Source organism: Vitis vinifera, chromosome 7 (assembly GCF_030704535.1).
Source record: "Vitis vinifera cultivar Pinot Noir 40024 chromosome 7, ASM3070453v1".
Classification (NCBI taxonomy): Eukaryota; Viridiplantae; Streptophyta; class Magnoliopsida; order Vitales; family Vitaceae; genus Vitis; species Vitis vinifera.
In genome coordinates this window covers 31435152-31461878 of record NC_081811.1, presented here as the reverse complement: position 1 = coordinate 31461878, position 26727 = coordinate 31435152, and the positions used below count along the sequence as shown (strand labels likewise).

The 26727-nt window shown below is 38.7% G+C and overlaps 1 protein-coding gene across 3 annotated transcripts in view; it reads left to right on the top strand.

Annotated features, from left to right (window-relative positions):
- The window catches only part of LOC100256285 (uncharacterized), a 72901-nt gene that overhangs the window by 12221 nt on the left and 33953 nt on the right, over window positions 1–26727 (top strand). For all 3 annotated transcript variants that reach the window (XM_010654759.3, XM_010654758.3, XM_010654757.3), the window contains 4 exons: window positions 3069–3179; window positions 15883–15924; window positions 16100–16213; window positions 16293–16474. In XM_010654759.3, coding sequence (XP_010653061.1) covers window positions 3069–3179; window positions 15883–15924; window positions 16100–16213; window positions 16293–16474 — 449 coding nt within the window. The remainder of the gene's footprint in view (window positions 1–3068; window positions 3180–15882; window positions 15925–16099; window positions 16214–16292; window positions 16475–26727) is intronic.

Sequence of the window (26727 nt, the reverse complement as noted above, 5' to 3'; positions counted from 1 at the left end):
TCGACGACTTATACAATCTTAGTGAATGAAAATACCAAGGGTTGGGTTAAGGCATATAGAGGCTTAACTGCCTAAGACAAGGATATTCCCTTTCCCCTTTTCTCTTTACCATTGTGGCTGATGTTTTAAGTAGGTAGGTGGTGAGAGCGGAGGAGTGAGGTTTATTCGAGGGGTTTCTAATGGCCAGAAATAGGACCAGAGTGTCTCACAATTTGCTGGCAACAACTTTTTTTCTAGAGCATCCTTGGAGGGGTTGCAATCTCTTAAGCTAATTTTGTTGGTGTTTGGGCGTTTTTAGGGTTAAGGATCAATCTAAATAAGAGCACTCATTTCTGGAACCAACATCAGTCAAGATCAAATTGCCAGGTTGGCTTCTTTGCTTAATTGTTCAATCTTTGAGTGGCCTTTAACGTATTTGGGTCTTCCTTTAGCGGGGAACCCAAAATTGATTTCCTTTTGGGATCCAGTGTTAGATAGAGTGTCTAAGAGGTTGGACGTTTGGAAAAAAACTTTCTTACCCTTAGGAGGTAGAATCACCCTAATTGAGTCTCATTTGTTGTACATCCCAAGTTACTTTCTATCTCTTTTCAAGATTACAGCTTCAATAGCTTTAAGGATTGAAAAAATACGAAGATTTTCTATGGTCAGGTTTTGGGGAGGGAAAAAGGGATCACTTGGTTAGTTGGGACGTAGTGTGTAGGCCTAAGGAGTTTGGTGGGTTAGGGTTTGAGAAAATTATTTTGAGGAACCAATCTTTATTAGGGAAGTGGCTTTGGAGGTACTTTAAGGAAAGTCCTACCCTTTGGCATCAAGTTATCTTGAGTATCTATGGGATACATCCTAATGGATGGGATGCCAATAATTTAGTCAAATGGTCACATCTTTGCCCTTTGAGGACCATTGCACATATTCTCCAAGTTTTTTCTATACACACTCGTTTTATGGCAGGTGATGGGACCAAAATTTGTTTTTGGAAAGATTTGTGGTGGGGGGACCAACCTTTATGCTTATAATTTCTTAGACTTTTCAGAGTCACCACAACTAAAAACCTTTCCATTTCAACCATCTTGGGTAATGACACTTCTTTGTCTTGGGATCTTATCTTCTGCTACAATCTAACTGATGTGGAGATTGAGGATCTTGAAAGACTAATGTTCTTACTTTCCTATGTTTATTTGACTCCTTTTGTTCCAAATGTGAAAACTTGGGTACTGTCCTCTTTAGGAGTATTTTCACTAAAAAAAATTTCTTTTAGCTTTATCCAATTTCTCAGATTCTGTTCCTTTTTACCTAGCTATTTTTTTTTGTGGAAATTAAGAGTCCCCTCTAAGGTCATAGCCTTTGCCTAGTTAGTGGCACATAAGAAGGTAAATACCAATGACATGCTATAGTTGAGAAGACCTTTAAAAACCCTTAAACTTGATTGATGAATCCTATGTAGGAGGAGTAGAAAGACGATTGATCATCTCTTCTTACATTGTCCTATTACTTTGGGATTGTGGCATAGGATTTTTTCACAGGTTGGAATGGCGTGGGTTCAACTAGACAGTATTCGCGATATGATGGTGATTTCTTTCAAGTGTTTTGGGAATTCTATTAGAAGCAAGACTCTTTAAAGGATCACGTGTCTCTCTTTGTTGTGGATTGTGTGGAGAGAAAGAAACGCTAGGATCTTCAAGGACACTTGTTGAGTGTAATTCAGCTTAGTTAGCTTTTGATATATACATCTTAGAGTTGGGTCTATAGGGTTAAGAGTTTTTATACTTGTTTAGGCTTTTTGTACCTTTTGTATAGGAGTTGTTATACTTGTTTAGGCTTTTTGGACCTTTTGTATAACACTCCTTGTATAGTGGAGGTTTACTCATATCTTTTTTATCAAGTTTGTATATCATGGGGAGGATTTCTTATCGTTCTCATGTTTTATTTATTCTCAATTAATACATATGTTCGTTTTTGATAAAAAAAATGTATGTTATTATCCTTCTATGCTTATTTTGGTAACTATAGAAGGAATAAAGGCAAAAAATTTTTGAAGGCTAGAGTGATTGGTCCTACATCTAAAAAATTTATTTCTTAACTCTTTGTTAGTGTGGCTGGAAAGATCTTAGGGCAATAAGCGGCTCTTCCTATGTTTCAGTGATGCGTGTCCTTACTCTAGGATTGATGGTTGAAGTTGTCCTTATTGTGATGACTATTTTTGAGTTGTTAAATAGTGGCAGAGATTTTTGTTTGTAATGATGATGAACATGCTCATGATAAGTCGCTAAGCTATAAAATACTTGTACTCATGCAAGCTCAACCCCACCAAAGAAGTATGAGGACCCACCATTTAGTCAATCATGCTTATGAAGCATCACTCGCATTTGATTTTTTTTAACCTTTAACTTTATTGAAGAAGTGATGAATTGTAAAGAATGTTTTACAAGGAATTGTGGAAATTTGATTGCTACGAATAATTTTACTATTCTGCTCTCCTGTTATTGGTTGGATAACAAGGATCCATCAGATATTGGTCCTTGTTAATTTTATTGGAGAGACTTTAAGGAAAACTCCTAATTAAGGTACACTGAGAGATAGTGATAAAATGTCCAAATGTCATGGATGCATTACATTGGGATCTTCTGTAAATTATTGATAATGGTGTTAGTTTAAGGCAATGAAACTTTAGGAGGATTTTTATTTCTGATGAACAAAAGAAATTGGGAAGGAGTGATGCATTTTAAACTTCAGTGTTACAAGCTCAACTCATAATGTTTAAGGAGTTCACTTGTTAATTTGCCTTGCATAATTTAGTCAGTGTTGCAATTAGTACAAGTGAAAGCATCTTTCTCCATATGTTGTTGAAACTCAAAAGTCAATTTATGTAGACTTACTCTAGTTTCTTCCTCATGCTAAATCTTTCGTACTTTGGATAAGTCAGTATGAAGACCTGTTTGAAATTTGTTCTGTTCTTGATGTTAGGATAAACATATGGAAGTAGTTATGCTTCTATATTTTCGTGTTTTCCCCCCTTTTCTCTTAGAAAATGTAGATAGATATTTTTGAACCTAACATTTTGGTTGTTGCAGGATGCACAACAAGAAAGATCAACATTTGTATCATCTTTGCTGCCTCTTCTTGCGGAGTATTCTCTGCAACCACCAGTTGCTGATGCCCAGTCTATTGTTAGTAATCTCAAGGTTTGTAGGAACTGGTTTTGAAATAGTTTCATTTTCAGGAAACAATCAAATCTGTTATTCTCTATATTAACTTTTAAGCAAGTCTATTATTCTCTATATTAATTTTTAAACAACTCCAATGATATTGTAAACTCCCCTATTCTTGTACTCATGTCTTGCACACAAAAATTTGTGACTTGAAAGCAACTATGTCTCACCATAGATATCCATTGCAAAATCAGGGAGGATTTCATTCTACATCAGAGCTGAGTGCTTTTTTTTTTTTTTTTCCCATTCTTATTCTTACATCAAGTCATCTTTTGTCTTGCATTATTTGACAAAACCAAGTTCTTTGGGTCATGGTGGGATTATTTTTTTTATTAGAAACAAACAAAAGTATTAATTGATAATAAAAACATAAGAAGGATGAGAAGTCCTCCCCATGATGTACAAACCTGATCAAAAGTAACTAAGTAAACTTCCACAAGACAAGGAAGGCCATACAAAAAGGACAAAAGGCCTATACAAGTATAACAACACCAGCCCCTGTAACCAAGTATGAAAATATCGGTAATCATAGTTATATTGGAGATATATCGGCAGATATTTTGACATAAAATATCGATGGACCTAAATTTAATTAGAACTTATAGAAATGTAAGAAAAAACTCTTAGAAATGAAATTAGAAGTATAATAGACTTTTAAAGTTGTTTTGTTGAAAAAATTGATATATATATATATATATATATGTGTGTGTGTGATATAATTTATCATATTTGATAGTAATATTATATGTGTTGATAAAAAATATAAATTTTATAAATGTACATTGATTATTAAATTACATAAAATATTATTCGATAATAATATTGTGATATTTGATTATAATATGTCTAATTTTAAAATATATTTAATATTAAAATTATGATATATTTAATTTAATTGTATTAATTGATATAAAATAAATGATGATATATGTATAATTTTTTAATATTTAATTAATATATTAATGATATTAAAAACGTTATGAAGAAAATTATCATGATAATTTTTATATTTTTTATAATCAATTTAATGAAAAATTTTCATTTAATTATAAAATATTTATTATTAATTTGTTTTTTAAAATATTCTTTTAATATTTTGTTTATATGATTACCTTTAATCTATATACATTTGGTGCATTATATTTATCAAGGGGCAAGTTTGCCCTAGTAGTGAGTCAAGGAGGAGGCTGAACCTTTTGACCGGGGTACGAGGGGAATTTTGACTGGGGTTTGAGTCCCCTTGTTGTAGAAAAGAAAATTGTAGCATTTTTTAACTTTGACCGCCACACCCCACTTTGCCCACCCGGTTTGATCGCTTTGACTCGCGCACTAGCCCGCTTTGACCTATGTTGACCACTGAAAATATCGGGAAATATTGGTGAAAAATAGGTAAAATACCAATAAATCGGCGATAAATGTCGATATTTTAAAAAATTTCGCTAGCTTGTTTTGTGTCGGTAAGCGCCAATACACAATATATTGGCGAAATATCGTTGATATATATGGAAATTTTCATCCATGCCTGTAACCCATTCATAAGGTGTACAAATTGAGGGCCAACTAAGTTGAATAACACTCAAAGGGTAGGGTTTAAAATTTTTTGTACAGTAAGCCCAAAAAGAAAAATAGGAATGAAGCAAATCCCACAATGGCTCGTGCATCCTCCAAGTGTCCTCGAAAATCCAAGTGTTACTTTCTCTTCATATAATCTACAACAAAGAGAGATACGCGACCCTCCAAAGAGCCCTACTTCTAATTGAATTCACAAAACACTTGAAGGAGATCACCGTCATATCACAAATACTACCTGGCGGTAACCACTCTGTGACAAAATCCTATGCCACAATCCCAAAGTAATCGGACAATGCAAGAAAAGATGATCAATCCTCTCACTATTCCTTCTAGATAGAATGCACCAATTATGACTAAGGACTTTAAAAGGCCTTCTTAACTGTAGCATGTCATTGGTATTTACCTTCTTAAGTACCACTGACCATGCAAAGGCCCTGACCTTAGAAGGAACTCTTGATTTCCACAAAAAATTAGTTGGGTAGAAGGGAATTGAATATGGAGAAAATGATAAGGTTGAAAAAAATGATTTTATTGAGAAAACTCTTGAAGAGCACAATACCCAAGTTCTCGCATCTAGAACAAAAGGAGTCAAATGGATATTGGATAGTAAGGACACTAAACTTTCAAGATCCTTAATCTTCGTATCAGTTAGATTGCAACGAAATGCGAGATCCTAAGACAAGGAAATGTTATTACCAAGGGTAGTTGAGATAGGATAGTTATTAGTAGTGGTGACTCTAAAAAGACTTGGAAATTGTAAACACAAAGGTTGGTACCCCCATCACAAATCTTCCCCAAAATGGATTCTAGACCCATCACCTGCCACAAAATGAGTGTGTGTAGAAAAAATGTGGAGCAAATGTGTGCAATGGCCTTCTAGGGGCAATGATGTGACCATCTGACTATATTATTGGTGTCCCATCCATTAGGATGTGTCTCATAGATACTCAAGATGACCTTATGCCAAAGGGTAGAACTTTCCTTAGGGTACCTCCAAAGCCACTAAAGCTTGATTCCTTAGAGAAATATTCTTCACCCCTAATCCACAAACTTCCTTTGGCCTACAAACTAAGTCCCAACTGACCAAATGATCCTTTTAACCTTCCCAACAAACTTGACCAAAGAAAATCTCTTTGTATTTTCTCAATTCTCAAAGCTATTGAAATCGGGATCTTGAAAAGAGAAAGAAAGTAGCTTGGAATATGTGACAAAGAAGACTAAATTAGGGTGATTCTATTGCCAAAGGATAAAAAGGCTCTTTTCCAACAATCCAACCTCCTAGAGACTCTATAGAACACGGGGTCCTAAAAGGAAATCGATTTTGGGTTCCTCCCTAACTAGACGCCCAAATACGATAAAGGCCAAGTAGAAATTGCACAATCAAGCAAAGAAGCCAACCTGATGGTTTGGTCTTGGGTAATGTTGACTCCAAAAAGAGTGCTCTTATTTAGGTTAATTCTAAGCCTTAACAAATGCCCAAAGACCAACAAAATTAGCTTAAGCGATGCAACTCTTCTAAGGATGCTCTAGAAAAGAAGATGGTGTCGTCCGCGAATTGTAAATGAAACACCTTGGTCTTATTTCCACACACCTTGAATCCCTTGAATAAATCTCTCTCCTTTGCTCTCACAACCAATTTGCTTAAAATGTCAGCCACGTTGATGAAGAGAAAAGGAGAAGGGGATCCCCTTGTCTTAGACCTTTGAAAGCCTTAACCCATCCATTAACATTTCCATTCATTAAGATTGCAAAAGTTGCCGAAGATAAACATCCCCTCATTCAAGACCCCCATCTTAAACTCAACCCTTTTCCTTCGAGTACATGGTCCAAAAAATCCCAATCAACAAGATCATAGGCCTTTTCAAAATCAATTTTGAAGACTACCCCTTCCTCTCTTGATCTCCTCTTCTCATCCACCACCTCATTAGCGATCAAGACAACATTCAAAATCTGTCTCCCCTGGATAAAAGCACCTTGGGTCAAATAGATGGTGTCTTGGAGGACTTTACTCAAACGCCCTAAGAGAACCTTGGCTATGATTTTGTACAAATTGGTAACCAAACTGATGGGTCTATAATTTGAGATCTTGCTTGTTTGACTCTTTTTTGGCATTGGAGGGATGAAGGTAGCATTTGTGCTTTGATTAATTATCCCGTTATTGTGAAACTCTAAGAACCCTCTTAATAAATCATCCTTAATTGTCTCCCAACACTCTTGCTAAAAGGCAATTGTGAAACCATTTGGACCAAGGGCCGTTTCCTTATTTAAAAGCATCACAAGATTGAGAATCTCTTCCTTTGAAAAAGGTTGATCTAGCCACTCGACACTCTTTGCTAAAATAGGAGACCAATTCAAACCTTCTATCCACTAAGACCCACTTGAAGGTTTGGAAAATAACTTCCTAAAGTGGCGCTTAATCTCCTCTTAAATGCTTTCAATGTTATCTAAGGTTAATGCAAAATTGTTTCCAAGGATGAGAGTTTAAATTATCTCTACCAACATGATGAAGGAATTGAAATCCAATTCATTTCGTCTCAAGTTCCTTTAATTGACAATTGAGAGTAGCTTATTTTACATAACTGGAAGGAAAAGTGGGAAAAATCTTGCTTTCATGTCTTCGAAGAGAAGCTGTACTTGAATAATTTCTAACAGAATAACATTCAAGAACAACATCTGAAATGGAGAGAGTAGGTGATGGAGGTGCTGGAGGGGGTAGATGCTGTTTTGTGGTGGAATCAAAATCCTTTGAGATTTTGATTAATTCTTCAGGGGGGAAGCTTTGTGGGATCATAATGAAGAGAAGTAAAGGCTTCTCCAATTGGATTAGGTTCGGAGATTTTGGGTTAAGGTGTTTGCTTGGGGGAGTGGAGGCTTGCTGCAGGGAGGATAAGTTTGGGAAAGTTATCAAAAATTGGGAAGAGGAGGGGAGGAAATTCAGATTAGAATTGCGTGCTAATGGGGCGGGGAGGTACATCCTCTGTTCTGTTCGTGATCTGGAAGCGAAAAGGTTCAGCTTGGTGTTTCCGGAAGGCAGAGGGCTTATTGGGGGATGGGTTTTGCTAGCTGAAAAGCTTCGTTCTTTAGGTATTCATCTGCTAGCTGAAAATAAGGCGGGTGTAGGTCTGGTAGGAGCAAAGGAAGGAAGGAGAGACGAAGAAAAGAAGAAGGGGGAGGAGAATACACGTTCATTTGTTGAAGTAGCAAAGGCAAAGGCGGGAAGAATAGGGGATGCAGTGTGGATTCAGCTAGGGGGCAGAGCATTAAAAGGAAGAGATGAGCAATTAGGGCGTTGTCTTGTGGGAAGATGGGAAACAGAGGCTAAGCAATGTCCAAATCTAGATTGTTTAAAGTTATGGGGAAGGAGCTTATGGAACTTGAAAGGGGGAGTGAGGTTTTCATATTTGGGAGGCACTTATTTTCTTGCAGAATTTGAGTTAGCAGAAGAAGCAGAAAGAGTGTTGCGAAGAGGAAACCGACATGTTCAGGACAAACATTTTCAGTTAGAAAGATGGGGTCCAGAAGCAGGTTGTTTTCGTCATGGAGTTCATACAAACCTTTGTTGGGTGAGGGCGGTGGGGCTCCCTCTCAATTTCTGGAATCGGGAAGTGTTCAGAAAATTGGGGGACAGCTGTGGAGGGCTGGTGGCTGTGGATGAGGACACAACTAACTTCTCTCAGCTCCAGTGGGCAAGGATTTTAGTGAAGTCGGATGGAAAGGATTTACCTGGGGCATTAAATTTGGTGGTGGGATCTTTGTGTTTTGCTATTCAGCTTTGGTGGGAGGTGCCGCCATGGGTGTCGGTGACGGTACCGGCGCAAGGAAGGGAGAGGTTGCAGGGCAGAAATGAAGGGTGCTTGGCTTCACACGTGGGAAGCAGTGTGGGGCCATCGCGGGTACAAGGAACCATGGCAGCAGGTGAGGTGGGCAGTGAAGAGCAGGTAGGAGTTGATACTGTGGAGTACGGTCGGGGTATGGCGGGGGGTACTGAAGCAGGTGAGGACGTTGATGGAAAGGGAAAGGGAGCAGCTGAAGAAGTGGGTTTTGCATCAGAGGGAGTGGGCTTAAGGGGAAAAGGTAGTGGGCCTAAGGAATATTGGGCTGAGTCAAGTAAGGGGGGAAGTTTAAAGAAGGGGGGAGCCCAAAGGGACTGTGGGCAGATTGTGGGCCGAGAGAAGCCTCTGGCCCAGGAGGGTTTTGGAGTGGGCCTTAGTAAAAAGGGTTGTGACCCCTCTTTAGGCTTCTCAAAGGAAGGTGGGCTTAGGGGATTGGGCCAGGGTGTGGCCAAGATGGGTCACGATGATGGCTTTATGAAAGCTAGGGCTCCGGCGATTCAATCTTCGTGCGAGGAGTCGAGGCTGATCGAGGCCATCGTTGGTGCTGCGTTGTGGGCTGAAGGAGGAGGAAAGACTGGTGCAGATGAGGCCCTATTGGAGGAGGTATCCAGGTACTCTCTTCCCGAAAACTGTTCTCTTCTTAGTTTCGGGGATCGGGGTCTTCTTTCTTCTTCTTCTTCTTTCTGCGGGGAAAAAAATGAGGATGTTATGGCTGTTCGGGACTTGGTGGCACTCGAGGGGCCATATGTGGTGAACGAAGAAGGGAGGGCTGACCCGTTGAGAATCATTGAGGTTGATGGGAGGGAGAGGGAAATTTCTTTCGACATGGAGGAGAATATAAAGGAGAGTAAGGGGGGAGAAATGACGGTAGAAGTTACGGGAAGAGTTTCGGAGGAAGATAATAGAAGTGTGCTGGGCTCGTGGATGAATGGTGATTTTATAAATCTTTGTAAGTGTCTGGGTATGCCTACGGAGGGTTTTGAGGGGGAAATTTTATTGTTATTAAGAAGAATGGAAGAGCGAAAGAATTTTAAGGGTGGTGTGGCAGGAAAAAAGAGGAAGGTTCAAAAGGTCTCCAAGTCAGAGAGAGAATTGAAAAAATTGGAGTGTTCAGTGAATTATTGTGGGACTAGAAAGAGTGCGGGGTTGCTTCAGATTGCTAACTGAAGTTTGGGTTTGTTGGTCCAGTGAGGGGAGAGGGGCTTATTAAGATGGATGTTATGAAGTTAAGAGTCTTGTCGTGGAATGTTAGAGGGGCTAATGATAGTGAGAAAAGAAAGGTTGATCAAGAGTCAAAAGGTGGATGTAGTGTGTTTACAAGAGACCAAAATGCAGGAGATGTCAAGGATGATAGTTAGAAGCCTCGGAGTGGGAAGATGTCTGGATTGGAAGGTCTTAAATTCGAGGGGTTCTTCTGGTGGTGTGCTGGTGTTCTAGGATAAGAGGGTGCTGCATTTATTGGAAGCGGAAGTGGGGAACTTTTCTGTGTCTTGCAGATTCAAAAATTGTGAGGACGACTTTTGTTGGTTATTCTCTGGAGTTTATGGGCCTTCGTTGATGAAAGAGAGGGAAGATTTTTGGGCGGAATTAGGAGCGGTTAGGGGTCTATGGAGTGATCCTTGGTGTGTGGCAGGGGATTTCAATGTTGTGAGATTCCCTGTGGAGAGCAGTAGGGGAGGTAGATTATCTGCTTCAATGAGGAGATTTTCGGAGATTATGGAGGATTTAGAGTTGAGGGACTTGCCTTTGCAAGGAGGCTCTTTCACTTGAAGGGAGGATTGAATAATCAATCCCATTCAAGGCTTGATCGGTTTCTGATTTCGAATGAATGGGAGGATCATTTCTTTGGGTCTGTGCAGTATGTCCTTCCTAAGCCGACTTCGGATCATTTTCCAATTCTTCTAAACGGGGGAGGAGTAAGGAGTGGTCTGATGCCGTTCAGGTTTGAGAATATGTGGTTGAAGGAAGAGGGGTTCAAAGAAAAAATGCAGGGGTGGTGGGTGGGGCTCAATTTTAGTGGGTCTGCGAGCTATGTGTTGGTTTCTAAATTGAAAGCTTTGAAGTCTCTGTTGAGAGATTGGAATAAGCTGGAGTTTGGGAAAGTGGAGGTCAATAAGGCTTTGGCTTTGAGTCAGGTGGATTTCTGGGACAAAATGGAGTTATCTCGGACTCTCTCTGTTCAGGAGGTGGACGCAAGGAGAGGAGCTAAAGAGGATTTTAAGAAGTGGGCTTTGATGGAAGAGATATCTTGGAGACAAAAATCAAGGGAAGTCTGGTTGAGAGAGAGGGACAGGAATACTAAGTTCTTCCACAAGATGGCTAACGCTCACAGGAGGGGGAACATGTTATCCCGGGTCAAAATAAATGGTGTTTGGTTAACAAAGGAGGGTTAAAGAGGGGGTAGTGAATGAGTTTAAAGCTATGCTGTCTTCTGCTGGAGGTTGGAGACCCAGCTTAAGGGGATTGTCTTTTGAGAGATTGGAGGCGGTGGATGCAGCCAGTTTGGAGGAGCCGTTTTCGAAAAGAGGTGATGGAGGCACTTAAAGGTTTTTGTGGGGATAAAGCTCCCGAGCTTGATGGTTTTTCTATGGCCTTTTGGCAATCTTCTTGGGAGTTTGTGAAAGAGGAGGTCTTGGGGTTTTTTAGGGAGTTCCATAACCATGGCAGGTTTGTTAAAAGTCTTAATGCCACCTTTATTGTTTTGATTCCAAAGAAAGGAGGGGCAGAAGATTTAAGGGACTTCAGGCCTATCAGCTTGGTGGGAGATCTGTATAAGTGGTTGGCTAAAGTTTTAGCTAATAGATTAAAGAGGGTGGTGGGGAAGGTGGTTTCCAAGGCTCAAAATGCTTTCGTGCAAGGAAGGCAAATTCTAGATGCTGTTCTGGTGGCTAATGAGGTTTTAGACTCGGTTTTAAAAAACAAGGAAGAGGCTGTGATGTGTAAGCTGAACATTGAGAAAGCGTATGACCATGTGGAATGGTCCTTTTTGTTTTCAGTCATGAGGAAGATGGGGTTTGGGGAAAAATGGATTAGATGGATGAAGTGGTGTATCTCCACTGTTAGCTTCTCCGTTTGGTGAATGGGTCTTCCTCAGGTTTTTTTCAAAGCTCTAGAGGTTTAAGGCAAGGGAATCCTCTCTCTCTGTATCTTTTTGTGTTGGTGATGGAAGCTTTTAGTAGTCTCCTAAGGAAGGCAGTAGCTAGGGGCTTTGTGTCTGCTTGTAAGGCAAGAAGTAGGGGTGGTGAGGGAGTTAATGTGTCACACCTTTTGTTTGTTGATGACACTTTGGTTTTCTGTGGAGCTTCCAAGGTGCAATTGCTGCATTTAAATTGGATTTTAATGTGGTTTGAAGCCATGTCGGGCTTGAGAATTAATCTTGACAAAGGTGAGCTTATTCCGATGGGTTGTGTGAATAATGTAGAGGAGTTGGCTGCAGCTATTGGTTGTAAGGTTGGAAGTCTCCCAACCTCTTATCTGGGCTTGCCTTTAGGTGCGCAGTATAGGTCGCGGGCTGTTTGGGACGGTGTGGAGGAGAGAATGAGGAAAAAATTGGCTAGATGGAAGAGCCAATACATATCCAAAGGAGGCAGGATTACTTTGATCCGGAGTACTCTAGCTAATATGCCCATTTACTTTATGTCCATGCTCTCTATGCCTAGAAAAGTCAGACTGAGGTTAGAGCGGATTCAGAGGGAGTTCTTATGGGGAGGTGGGGCCCTTGAGAGGATGATCCATCTTGTTAAGTGGGAGCTGGTTTGTCTTGAGAAGGATAATGGGGGGTTGGGGGTCAAGAGTCTTTCTATCCTCAATAAGGCTCTTTTATGTAAATGGAGTTGGAGATTTGCTATGGAAAGAGAGGCTTTTTGGAACCAAGTGATTAGGGGAAAATATGGGGAGGAGCAAGGGGGTTGGAGTTCAAAGGAAGCAAGGGGGGAGACGCATGGTGTGGGATTGTGGAAAACTCTTAGGAAAGAATGGGAAGTCGTGAAAAGTAGGCTTGTTTTCGTTGTGGGGAATGGGAAAAGGATAAAATTCTGGAAAGACATTTGGTGTGGGGATGAACCCCTTTGTGTTTCTTTTCCTTCTCTATTTGCATTGGCTGTTTCCAAGGATGCTTGGGTTAAGGATGCTTGGAGGTGCAATGAGGGTGGGGGAAGTTGGAGCCCGTTGTTTTCTAGACCGTTTAATGATTGGGAGTTGGAAGAGGTGTGCAGTTTTTTTGTGGCCTTAAATAGGAAGCAAATTCAGCAAGGGGTGGATGATAGGGTGATTTGGAGAGAGACTAATTGTGGGAAGTTTTCGGTTAAGTCTCTCTACAAATCATTAGTATCAGGCCATCCAATCTCCTTCCCATCGTCGGCTATTTGGAAAGTTACGGTGCAGCCCAGAGTGAGTTTTTTTGGGTGGGAAGCAACATGGGGAAAGGCTCTTACCTTGGATCAGCTTCAAAGGAGAGGTTGGGCTCTAGCGAACAGATGTTACCTTTGTCAAAGACATGAAGAATCAATTGATCATATTCTTCTTCATTGTGATAAGGTTAGAACTCTTTGGGTGCTGCTCTACTCAATGTTCGGGGTGCAGTGGGTGCTGCCTGCCACGGTTAAGGAGACGCTTTCGGGGTGGAATGGGTCTTTTGTGGGGAAGAAGAGGAAGGGTGTTTGGAAAGCAAGTCCTTTGTACCTTTTTTGGACGGTTTGGAAGACAAGGAACAAAGTTGCTTTTGAGGAAGAGGAGTTGTCAATCCAAAGACTCAAGGCTTCTTTTGTTTATTTTCTTTGGTGGGAGACGAAGAGGTCTATAAAAGATGGTCCCTCGACCTTAGTTGATTTTGTTGGGTGGGTGGCTTCCCGTTAAGGGTGTGGATAGGGTGGCTCTTCGTTCCTTGGCAGGCTGCTAGGGAGCGTGGGGTGTTTTTCTTTCTTTTTCTTTTCTCCTTCTTGTACTTTTAGCCACTGCTTCGGTGGTTTTTAATACAATCTCTTTATTTATCAAAAAAAAAAAAAAATGTTATCTAAGGTTACCCCATCTTCTGACACCAAAGATTTAAAGAAGCTCCTGTTCCTCCTTCCATTAGCCACCCTATGAAAAAATTTAGAATTACAATCCCCTTTCGTTATCCATTTGATTCTTGTATTTTGCCTCTAGAACACCTCTTGCTTTAGCAACACCTCTTCCAAATCTCCCTTTCTTAAAGACCTCATTGTTGCCAATTCAGGAGAAAAGTTCCCATCTTGTTCCTTCTCATCCAGTCCTACTATTGCCCAGAAGAATATTTTTCTTTTTTCTTTTAAGTTTCGAAATGACACCTTATTCCACTCTTTCAGTTTTGACTTGACAAATTGAAGCTTTTTCATGAATTTGTGACCTTCCCACCCTTCACACCAACACTCATTCTACCAACACCCTAAATTATTCTTAAACTCTGAATGAATCAGCCACATGTTTTCAAATCTAAAAGGTGTTAGCCCCCACTTAAACAGATTGGTAACTAGCACAATTGGACAATGATCCGAAGTCAATATAGGAAGTGCTTCTTGGACGGATTGAGGGAAATCATGTTTCCAACTAGTGGACAAAAGGAATCCATCCAACCTTTTGCACATGTGGTTTTCTTACAGTGAAAGACGCATTCCTCAAAGGCGGATCAATTAACTCACAATCTCTTATAAAGTCATCAAAATCCCTCTTACTTCATTGTGTTTTCTTTGTCTATCTGAAGTAGAAACGGTGGATCACCTCTTACTTCATTGTGTTAAGACGCGAGTCTTGTGGAATCTTCTTTTCTCCATTTTTGGTGCATCTTGGACTCTTTCGTGTATAGTGAAGGAAACTCTTCTTGGATGGAATGGAGCGTTTGTGGGGAAAGGTCGTAAGAAGGCTTAACAAATGGCTCCTTATGTATATTTTGGTCAGTCTGGAAGGAGAGGAATAGATTAGCTTTTGGGAATGAGGAGCTTTTGCTTTAAAAATTGAAATATTCTTTTGTATGTAATCTTTGGTCTTCGGTCAGGGTTTATTTAGTTTTGAGCCCTTCTTCTCTTTTAAGTTTTTTAGACTGGATAGGCTCTAAGTAAGGAAATGCGGTGTGTATACTCCCTGTATACTTTGAGGGCACTGGTTTTTGGTGTTTCCTCTTTTTTATTAATATACTTCCTTTTTATTTATCAAAAAAAAAAAAGGCATCAAAATCCCTCATGCTTGGGCTTAACCTGGACCCTCTTAGCATTTCTGAAATTCTTCTAATGACATTGAAGTCCTCACCAACACACCATTTCAGAAAAGTTAAGCCTGAAAGATCTTGAAGCTCCTTCCAGAAATCCTTTCTAAACCGTGACAAGTTGGGACCATTGACCGAAGATAACCAGAAAGACCCATCATCCTCTGACTCCAACTTGACTGTTACTGAGAAAGACCCTAGAATGACCTCTGAACACTTAAACCTCAAAGCATCCCAAAGTATTGCCACTCTTCCCAACGTCTTGCTAGCTGGAAGAATTGCCCACTCTTTGTTTCTGACCCTCCACACACTGCCTACAAACCTCCTGTCCCAAGACTCCTGCTTTGTTTCCTATAACAAAATAATATCCAGGTTTTCACGACAAAGAAAATCCTTCACTACCCTTCTTTTTTTTTTTTGGAACCAAGGCCTTTAGTATTCCAACTTATGATTTTGGACTTAAGGTAGACCAACAAGGGATAAAAGGACAGACTGTACCATCTGAAGTCTCTTTTTGAATTATTCCTGCAGTGAAACTGAATAAAACTTTGGCTTAAGTTGGATAAACACATGAGAGGGCTTTGGGACAATTCAAGTGTCAAATATCCTCTCAAATTTTTCCATATGTTACTTTCTTTCAGTTGCTGGAGGCAGGGTCCTCAGTGAACTACACAGACAATGCATTTTAAAAGTCCTTAAAGCTTCAAATAAGTCTTCCTTCTCGTTATTACTGAGGTAGTATTTTATTCTCCCACAAAAAGTCATTTATTAACACTTACCAGATATGCTGAATCTTTCATAGAAAAAATAAAAAATAAAAAATAGAGACATGTAATTAGATAACTTAAGATAAGTTTTCTTCTTAATATTTGATTATTTTTCAAGACCATATAATACGAAGTTAAAGATGCCTTTATCTTGAATACTGTCTTTATCTCATTATGATTTACAGAGAAAACCACAGATTATGTTAGCCTGAATAAATGTGTTTGAAGCTATTTCTTTCTATGAATTTGCATCTATGACAATGACTCCTTTTACTTCTCTCTTGCAGGTTCTGTTTAAGCATTTACAAGAGAAGCTTTATGTTACTGAGGTATGTTATGTAAATGGACTTCACAATTTGTTGCAGTTTTCTGATTTTGATCTGTAATTAAGTAACAAAGTCAACTGGGGATTTGATAGTTTGAGATGCCTTGGAGCAAAGCTTTTTTCCCGAATTGTATTGGGATTGTCCTAATTTTCTGTTTTTTTCCTTTCTCTGGTCATAGACAAAGCTAAAGGAGTCTCAATTTCAATTGGCACCATGGCGTTCTGATGTGAACCACTCAAACTTTTCTCCACAGTCACCACCTCATTCTATTGGTGCAGCACTGACAACTTCTGTATGCTCATGTCTTTTTTTCTATAATTCCTCACTGTATATCATAATGATTTCCTTAATTCCTATGTCTTTTCTGTCAGATAAAAAATGGGCTTGAACTGGTGCCCCAGCCTGCCTATTCTCCTGGAATGATACCGAGTTCTTCTGATGTGCAAACACCCTCCAATTGGAATATACCGGGTCACCATCAGAGTGGTTTTGGTGGCATGGCAAAAAATTTGGAATCCGAAGACTTGGGGAGGTATTCGCCTCCTGCAAGCAGGTGAGCCTGGTCAAATGGAGACTGCTACTGTGAACTGAATGTACAAATTACAACCATCTGCTTTTTTTGGTGGGTTCTGTTTTCACTGAATTTCTTTGTTGATTGGTCATGTATGCATGAGTTCTTGTCCAAAAATGCTATTAACCTCACTGGATGATTAACCTCTTGGATTAACAGCTCCATCCCCCATTTATGGAAAGGATAAGTTTACACTCTTTTACCTTTCTAACCAGTTATCTCCATTACAAAACTTTGCCGCAATCTTTTTCTTCACTATGAGAATGTTCTAATTTAAGAATTTTTCTAATGGAAGTTAATATGAGCTTATTCTTTACAAAATTAAAAATCAATTGATTTTATGGAATGAAGAAAACAACATATTTAGTAAAGAAAGAAGAGTTTTGGTACTCATGGACCCACTGCTAAGAACCTCTCTATATGAAGAAAAGAATCTGATATTGTAATTTTGTGATTGTTACCTGTTGTCAAATAGTATGTTGAGGATGCTTTTCCATTCAGTTTAGTTCAAGGATGCTATTGGCTCGTTTTTGGAGTTTGCATTACCATATTTCATCAGATGCTTATGTTATTGTGTAGCCTTATTATTTGGGTTAACAAGATGCTATATGGTGAGGTCAAATGGAATATTTTGGGTATTACAATCAATTATTTTGTTACAACTAGAGTGCTCAAGCTTCTGGTGAGTAGGATTTTGCTATTCAAAATCATAAGTCAATGGCTTATTTGGAGTATTACAATTTATAATTTTGTTATGACAAGAAAACTCAATCTTCTGGTGTCTAGGAATTCTTCTATTCAAGACTAGGCTCCTGTTAGACATGGAAGAGACTACATGTAGATAGAAACCCCAGATTCTATTGCTGAAAGATTGGAATATATATACCAAATTTTCTATAGGATGGCTGATACTGATAGGAGAGGAAATTTTGGCGGATTGTTGAAGAGGTTGAACAAGGTTGTTGGAATGGTAATTTCTGCATTGCAGAATGCTGTTGTAGATGATTGACAAATTCTAGGTGCAATTCTTATTACCAATGAAACTAATCAATCCTAAAACCAAAAACTTGATGATGGGTGATGTGCAAGGCATAGATGATAGAACAAGCTCATGACCATGTGAATTGGGACTTTTCTTTTGGTGATAAGATGTATGGTGCTTTGAAGAAGTGGATGGAGAAGATTTTTTGCACCTCCATGGTGCAGCTTCAATTTTTATCAATGGGCCTCTTACAGGTTTCTTTAGAGTTTGAGGGGCTGAGGCAGGGGAATTCTCTCTCTTTGTTTGTTCCTGCTGATGTGGAGATGGTAAGCTGCTTTATATCAGTGGCTGTGGAAGAGGTTCTGTCAGTAGCTTCAAATTGGAAGGAAGAGGTGCTCATGAGGTTGAGATTTCCCATATTCTGTTGTTGTGACACTGCTATTTTATGAATCAAATATTGAGTGGCTACCTTATCTAAGATCAGTTCTTCTCTTTTTTGAAGTGATTTCAGGGCCTAGGATTAACTTGGACATGAATGAACTTATTTCAATGGGAGGAATGGAAGATCTGGGAATTTTGACAAGCGAGGTTTGGTCATATAGTTGGGCTTTAGTTTTGCCATTTGGTTCATTCCTTAAGTCAAACTTCGTGTGGGATCAAAGGAAAGGTTACCTTCTTGTGGGAAACAATACCTGCGGTTGTGAGATTCATGCTCATAAAAAGCAACCTCTTTGATCTCCTACTTCTTTTGTGATCTTGGAAAAGTTAGAAACAAGTTGGGGAATATTTAGAGATTTTCTTTGGCGCGGTGGGACCAAGGGAAGGAAGATTCACTTGGTTGGATGTGATACTGTTTGTGTTGGGAATTCAGGGATGGTTTGGGCATTAGAAGGCTATCTATTATTAAGAAAGCTCCACTTTGGAAGTGGCTTTGGAGATTTGGTGAAGGGAGGAGGATGGGAAATGGGGGGTTGGCATTGGAAAGTGTTGAGGGAGGCTTATGGCACGGACTTTTGAGAAGCTCTTAGGAACGGGTTGGAAGATTTCAATGTAGAGTACATATTCTTTGGGGCAGGGTCAAAGGCCTAAGTTTTGGACTTGATGCTTGGTATAGAGAGAGTACTCCATTTTTTCCTTTGTTAATCTTCTTTTAACAAAGCATGAGTTGTGGATTCTGGGTTGATGAGCTGTCTTGGGGTGTCTGGAATCCTAGAGTGAGAAGTGGCATTTTTTCCTGGGAACTGGAGGATGCAGATTCTCTATTGTACGTCTGAACTTAGTTATAAGGACAAGTTTGTGCACAAGGCTTCCCAGAAAAAGGAATTTTCACAACTAGATCATACCACAAGGAGCTAAGTTCTGGTCCTTCGGGTGCAACTGTTTTGTTTCCAGTCAAAAGTGATTTGAAATTGTAAGATACCTTTGGAGAAGCTGAATTTGTTTGGGAGGTAGTGTGAGATTTTTTCCCTCAATAATCTTATGAGAGGAGGGTGATCCTTGGTTAATGGGTGTTGCCTGTGCAAAGAAACAGTGGATCTATGGGTCATATTCTAATTCATCACAACTGGTCTTTCGGTTTTTGTTGTTTGATTTTCTTCCTGTTTGGAGAATCCTTAGCAGCAAAGGAGGTGCTTATGGGATCCCATGGGAGTTCTTTGGGAAAAGGTCATTGTTGATTGGGAGATGACCCCACTATGGCTACTCTAGGTTTTTGGAAAGGGTGAAACAAAGAATGTTTGAAGCAATGTAGTGGTCGGAGTTAGTAGTGAAAAATGATTTTTTTATGTCTTTCTTCTTGTGTACTAACTTGTCACAGGGGACGCTAATTTTTCCTTGTTAGACTTCACTGAAAATATGAGACTGGTTTAGACAAACAAGTCTCATGTGTTTTCTCCTTTCTTTTAACCTTGCGCCTTGTATACTTCTTGGGAACTTAGGTTGCACCTTGTGCTTTGTATACTTCTTGTGAACTTAAGTTGCGCCTTGTATACTTCTTGGGAACTTAAGTATGGGCAAGAGGATCTTGGTTGGAGGACAAAGAAGGCAAATGGGGCGTTTGGAGTAGGGGTTTGGAAGGAGATCTTGAAGGAATCTGTTTGGTGCTAGGAAAATATGGCGTTTAAAGTGGGAAAAGGCACCAAAATCAAATTCTGGACTGTTCTTTGGTGTAGGTGTACAGTGCTGTCCCAAAGATTCCTGCATCTTTATGCTATGGCTGTTCATAAGAATGCTACAGTGGATGAGATGTGGGACCAGAATTTCGGCCAAGGCAGCTGGAATTTAAGGTTTCTTAGGGACTTTAATGATTGGGAATTGAATATGGTAGACAATTTGCTTCTTGTTTTGAGGGGTCACAGGATTACTTTGGAGGAAGACTCGGTTTTTTAGAAGGAAGGAAGAAACGGGCAGTTTAGAGTCAAGAAAGTGTACAGCTTGTTGGTAAGCCCCATTGCCGTCGTTTTTCCAAAAAGTAACATTTTGGTGGATAAAGTCCCAACCAAAATTGCATTCTTCGCATGGGAAGCCACTTAGGGGAAGGTACTTGCTCTTGATAGACTTCAGAAAAGAGAGTGGCAACTTCCTAATTGTTGTTTCTTGTGTGGTTGCGAAGAGGAAACTGTAAATCATATTCTAATACACTGTATAGTGGCCAGAGTGCTGTGGGATATTGTTCTTGGTTTGTTTGGCGCTCAGTGGGTTTTTCCAGAAACTATAAAGGAGGTTTATTTAGTTGGAGGGGGTCTTTTGTGGGGAAAAAAAGGAAAAAGATTTGGAAACCCATTCCGCTGTACATTTTTTGGACGGTTTGGAAGGAGAGGAATAAACTAGCTTTTAGGGGGGGTGTTAGCAATTCAGAAGCTTAAAAATTCTTTTATTTGTAATTTATGGGGTTGGGCTAAATTGTATATTGGAGAGGAGCTGCTCTCCCTTATAGGCTTTTTGGAGTGGTTAGCTTCCAGTTAAGTGTTGGTGAGTTTTTTGTTTCTTCTTCTTTTGGTTGCGAGGCCTTAGCTACCTTGTATACTCCCTGTATGCTTTGTGACTTTTTTGCCTCTTGTTAATACATTTTGCGCATATTTATCAAAAATATATATATATATATATATATATATATATATATATATATGGCTTGCCTATTAAAAAATTTGTATAAGGAGATGATATGAATATTGAATATTAATAGAGGAATTCAAAAGGTTGGCATGTAAGGACCAATGTTATGATGTGGGGCTTAGAAGCGCAGATCAATTTTTTAGAGTAAAATCCATTCCAAGGTTGTGCTCTTCAGAAAAGGTTATCAAGGTGGGTAGGTGCCCATTCAAAGATGGGTTTTTTTTCCATGTGGGCATCAATGTGAGAAAGGTTGTGAATGGGTTTTCTTTTGGGAAAAGAAGAGTGTGTCCAACTTCCTAGTATATTATGTGCAAAAGAAATGAGGAATCTTCCAATCATCTTTGTAATTTCTTGTCTTGATTGATGGAACTACCTAGAGGGGGGTGAATAGGTAGTCCAAGCAAGATATCCTTGAAATCTTTAGTTTTTATCTAGATTTTAATTGTTTTAAGCAATATATTAGTGATGATTAAAAGTTGATCAATCCCACACCTAAGTATGATCAATCACATAGATAAAAAATGGATTTAACATGGAAAAACCACCTATTGAGTTTTCTAGAAACTTTGTAGATGCAAAAAACCATGGATGGTCAATTGACTGCCAACAAATCTGCTAAACTTGAAAGGAATGTACATAGATTTAGCTAATTTGGATGTGCCTACTCCACAAGGTCTTACATTGATCAACACTTACACAAACCTTCACATGCTTGATGCAACACCTCTTGCTCCTTAGTGGACACCTCAACCTTGGGTTGAGGCTAGCAGATCAAACACCTTATTTTCCTTGCTAAAGAGTTCTTTCAAGATCACTCTTGAAAGGTTGAGGGATGGAGTATTAGGGCTGAGGGATGACTATGCTCTTGTGTACCTTGTTGCACCCTCTTTTTAGGCGTTAATATATTTTCTCTTTGCCTATTAAAAAAGGATGACAATGCTCTTGTGCTTCTTTTTTTATCTGAAACCTCTCATATTTTTATATAAACCCTAGGATATATATTTGGAAAGTTATAGTTTCATAAAACTTACCAGAAAAACACTTTAAAACATGAAGAACAAAATTAAAAACAACCAAAGGAAAGTCCAGCATTTGAAGTGGTGGACGCTTTAACATTCCTTGGGCAATGTTTGAACGTCCTCCAGTTGATTTGAATGCTCTGCCTATTTTCGAGTTTTTCAAGTTTGTTATTCATGCTTTCCCCAAAATATGTATCCCATTTTCAAGTTTTCCAACTTCATTTTTTCATGCTTTCTCCGAAATATGTACTTAGTAATCATGCCATAGTGATTCCATAAGCTTTAATAACTTAAATACCTTGAAAATTATCAACTCTAAAATTGCTTGATGTTGATTGGATACTAGTAAGACCCCTTGAAATTATGATGCATCAGACTAATGTAGAAATGGAACAAAATTGTCAACCTAATATAATATATCAATAATCTCCTTCTGGTTTGCTTAGTGACTTGGCAACTAAGAATCTTGCTATTGGCCTTTTTGGGGTTCTCTTTATCAATGAAGGATTTAATGTTGAGCTGGATGGGAACTAGCTGCTCTTCAATGTGTTGGTTGTTTTATCAAGAGAGAGCTCAGTAGGAGGACCTTTTTTTTTTGGACAAAAGAACATCTATTAAAAAGCACTAAAAGAGGGGGTGCACCCTACGAACACAGCTAGTATACGCCGAGTATGAAAAACGATCTAAGACAACTCCTTTTAAAGTTTTGAGGTCTCAATGTTGAAACTTAAAGGAGTTGTCTAAGATTCTTCATAGTTTGCTTTTCCATTTTGGACTTTTCAGGCTCTATGTTCTGCTCTAGGAGCTAAGGCTGGTTGCTGCAGCTTCAGCTTTTGTTTTCTTTATATTTCTTTGTTTGCACCCTGTGCTCTTAAATTCCACTTTGTCTAGCAGCTTTAATATCACTTGATTACTTTAGGATTGGTGTAGAAACAGAGGGCCTTCACGGGATGATTAGTGCTGACTGGGGGAAAAAACATGACCCAACTGTTCAATGGTAAGGTTTTAGAAGAGTTTAATTAGTGAGAGGATGAGGAAATTTGTCAAGATTCTATCAAATTTATGCCTATGTTTGATGGTTGAATTTGGTCTTATTGATGCCTAGAAAGACCATTGCAATGAGGTTATTGCTGCCTTTGTGGACCTAAAAAGGGCAATAAAAGTCTACCTACTATGGGAAAAGATGTACAATAACCTCATTCCAGAAATGCTTAGCTCATGATGTGGGTATTTGAGGAGGTCCATGGGTTGGGTTGGTTTGAGAGGAGCCTTAATGCTGCACTTATTTTACGAATCCCCAAGAAAAAGGGGTAGGACTAACATTAGAGACTGCAGGTAGGTTGTGCCTCAAAGATTTTAGCCAAGGTATTGTTATAAAGCTGCCGATTGAGAGAGTATCTTAGACTCAGAAGAATGTTTTTGTTTCTGTTAAGATGGTCAGTTGTTGCTTGCAGATGCTTCTTGGCAATGAAAGCTCAGATTGAATATAAAGAAGCAGTTGCCTAAAGTTTTTTTGTTAGCTTATCATAGAGGAAAATTTATGATTTTCTTTTTGGAGGTTGATGAGTGGAGTTCATCCTCTCTCTCTCTCTCTCTCTCCGCGCCCGCCCCCCCCCCCCCCCCCCCCCCCCCCCCAACCCAATCCCCACTCCCCACTCCCCCTTTCCTTCTCTTCTCCCTTCTTTGAATTCTTTTATGAACTTTTGAGAATTGTGAAGACATTTCTTATCTTCTGCTTTTTCTTTGAAAGGTTTATATATCTGATGCTGATGGTCTTTGGATAAAGGAATCTTTTCTCTTCCAAATCCTTCTTTTCAGATTCTTTCTGAGTATGATAACCTGTTATTGCCCCTTTCAGTTAACTTATCATGGAAAAAGCAAAGTCTTACCTAAAATCAAAACAGTTGGATATGAAATGCTTCAAGTCAGAATGCTTTATAGGATGCTTACCCTAACATGTTTTATGTGTGTAACTAGTGGAGAGTCAGTTTATAATTTTTCATTTATTCCTCTATTCAGCACATTGAAAGAGGTTGTTTTCCACAGTTGGGGAATTTTGTGGATGGCTTATTAAGAAGTTTTAGATATGCTGTTATTTCCCATGAGTGCCTTAGCTAGAAAGTGAGGAGTAGAGTGCTTTGGCCTAGTGCTACGTCAGCTACAGACAATAATTTTTTGGATAGAAAACAAAGGTTAGGATTCTTTATAACAACTACGGTTTAGTGGATGGTCATTGGAAAAGGTTTGTTTATTGTGTTTTCCTTTGGTGTTGGCAACTCGTTGGGATTTTTCTTTTTCTCATGCTCAATATGGTCAGATCCTTCTATTCTTTTTTGGAATGCTGAGAAGGTCAATGTCTTCCCCTGTGGGAGTAATTTGGAATTCTTGGTCTCGAGGAAAGTGGGATTTTTCACTTGGGAACAACTTGAGGGACAAAAAACCAGTTACAAAGGGGAGGATGAATATTAGTAAATAAATGCTTTTAGTTATAAAGGTGAGGAATAAACAGTAGATCTCATTCTTCTCTATTGTGCTAAAGCAAGGTTTTACAGCAGCTGGTTTTTACCTTTTGTTTGGTGTCATGGATGTTGCCTTCATCTGTTAGACTTAGGTTAGCATGTTTCTTTTTGGAGAAAAAGTGGAAGAAGATTTGGAAGGTTGCTCCTTTCTGTATTTTTTTGGACTATTTGGAAGGAGAATTTTAAGATCATTTAAAAGTGACTCAAAACACTCAAATCCATGTTTATTTGTACTCTTTTGATGTAGTAAGATGTTTGTAGATGGGGTGTCAATGATTATGGTTGACTTTGTAGATTGGTTGGGTACTATGTGAGGAAAGGAGTTGTGTTTTAGTTCTCTGTCATTGGTATTTTCATTTACACCCTTTATATACCGTTCGGGTACTTCAGTGCACTTCTTTTCCAGGGGCTGTTAATGATAATTTTTGCTTTCCTATCAAAAAATAAAAAATAAAACATAAAAACAGTAATTATGGTTGGATAGAAGTGGATTCCATAGGAACTGTAGAGAAGATATTGGTGTCAGCCAATGGATTTGTTGTCACCCTTTTAGGAAGATCTTCAAGGTTTCCAGTGCACATGGAAATTAGGTGGAGTATTAGAAGGTTTGTAGAGACAAACTCATTTTGATTTTCTGACCTTGTAACGATTTTTGATTTATAGAAAAGAACTTAACCTTTTAGAAGAACACTTGACATCTTGGAGCAAGATCAGGTTGCCTAATTTATTTAAAGTTCAAATGACTATTTTGTCAGGACTTGGTTAGTCCCTTGGAGTTTTTTGCATCTTTGTCATTCTCTAATAGGCATACCTAAAGCGAGGACAATTTGTAGTATGGTTACATTTTTCTTTTCTGGCGATGTCCTTTGATGTTGGTTGTGCTTGGTGGTTTGAACTTTTTTTCTATTGTAGTTGGTAAGTTTTTTTAATTGCTTTCTTTAATTCCTTTTTCCTTTTTCTACTTTGGACTTCCCATGTATTCCCCACTGTACTAGGGTTTGCCCCCTGTGATTTTTTAATTTATCCTTCAGAAAAAGAGTTCAGTTACAGATACTCGATAAGTAAATGTTATATTTAAAAGAATAGATGCATTTTGTATGTGGAGAGATTCAGTGCATATGGGGCTTATTCAGTGAGTGTTTGGAATGGGCTGGGTGCTTCCAATAACTAGATGAATTTATTGAAAGTGGCTTGACAATACCTTAGCCAACAACAGTTTGCTGGATGTTATGGAAGGAATTGATTACTAGAATATTTGAAAGTTCATTTTCCAATTGAAAAGAAATTCTTGAGGGCTAAGTAAACTCTTTTATGTTCCTTTTTATTTTATTTTATAGATATGTTACTTTCTTTTTTGCACGTAGAATCTAACCCAGAACCTAGGCTATCTCAACCCTAACATCTTGCCACCTAAATCAAGCCTCTATGGCTTGATACTCTTTTAATTTTTAAATTTTTTTTAATTTAATTTTTTATTTTTTGAGGATTTTAAGGCAATATGAGATTTAATCTATTTCTCGTTGACACTTCCTGTATGAACTTCTCTTGTAGTGGATTTTATGAAGTTGAATTTTGATGGGTGCTCTTTGGGTAACCCAGAATGTTTAAGAATTGGAGGAACGCTCATGGACCGTCTTGGAGTTGGTTTGACCAATGAGGCAAAAGTTTTAACCTTTTTGGAGGTTTGAAGCTGGTCAAAGCTGAGGGTCTATCCAGTACAACAATGTGATATATTGAATTAGGAATAAAGAAGTACAATAGAAGGATTAGGAATCCTCCCACAAACAATAAAGGGAGATTTTGTGGTGGTCTTATCTTGGGTGAATAAGAAAGAGGCTTGTGGAAGTTTGGTTGGTGGCTTTGCTTACACTTTTATACCTTCAGAGAGGGGTGTTTCTTTTGTTGGATTCCTCGCGTAGCTAATGAGATGACGGATTTGATAGCAAAACAAGGTGCCAAACATTTGACCGCTTTTTTTAGGGGATCTTCTACCTTTATGAGATTTTATAATTGTAAATGCTTTAGTTGTGTAATTACCATTGCTTTCTAGGGTAGCTGGTTTTTCTTGTTTTTCATTAGATTTATGTTGTAAACTGTGTTATGGAGGAAGATTTCTCATCTTGTTTTTATACTTATTTCATGGCAATGAAATATTTGTTTCTATTATTTAAAAAAAATCAGATTCTTTTAGCTTGTTAGCTGCTGTGATAGATTTCAAGGAGTGCACAGTTTTTGAGGTTCACAAGCTAAATTTCTTGAATTCTTTGGTGGATGTGAGTGCTTCTTTCCTTGATTTTATTGATATTGGAGGGACCTTGAGCTTTTCTAGGGGAAAGCAGTGCTTAGTTTATTTTTTGTTGTTTTCCTTTCTTTTTCTTTTTTGTTTTGTTTTGGTTGTTTTGGAGAGGGAGGGGGGGGTGGGGGTGTTGGTTTGATTGCTCCTTCCATATATTCTGCATGCTAGGATTGTGCCCTCTTTTGTTAGGTGTCTTTTAACAAAATTGTTATCTGTCTTTCCCTGTTTTTAAATATATATATATATATATATATATATATATTGATTGCTAAATGGTTAACTAACAGTAATAGTATGTTATGAAG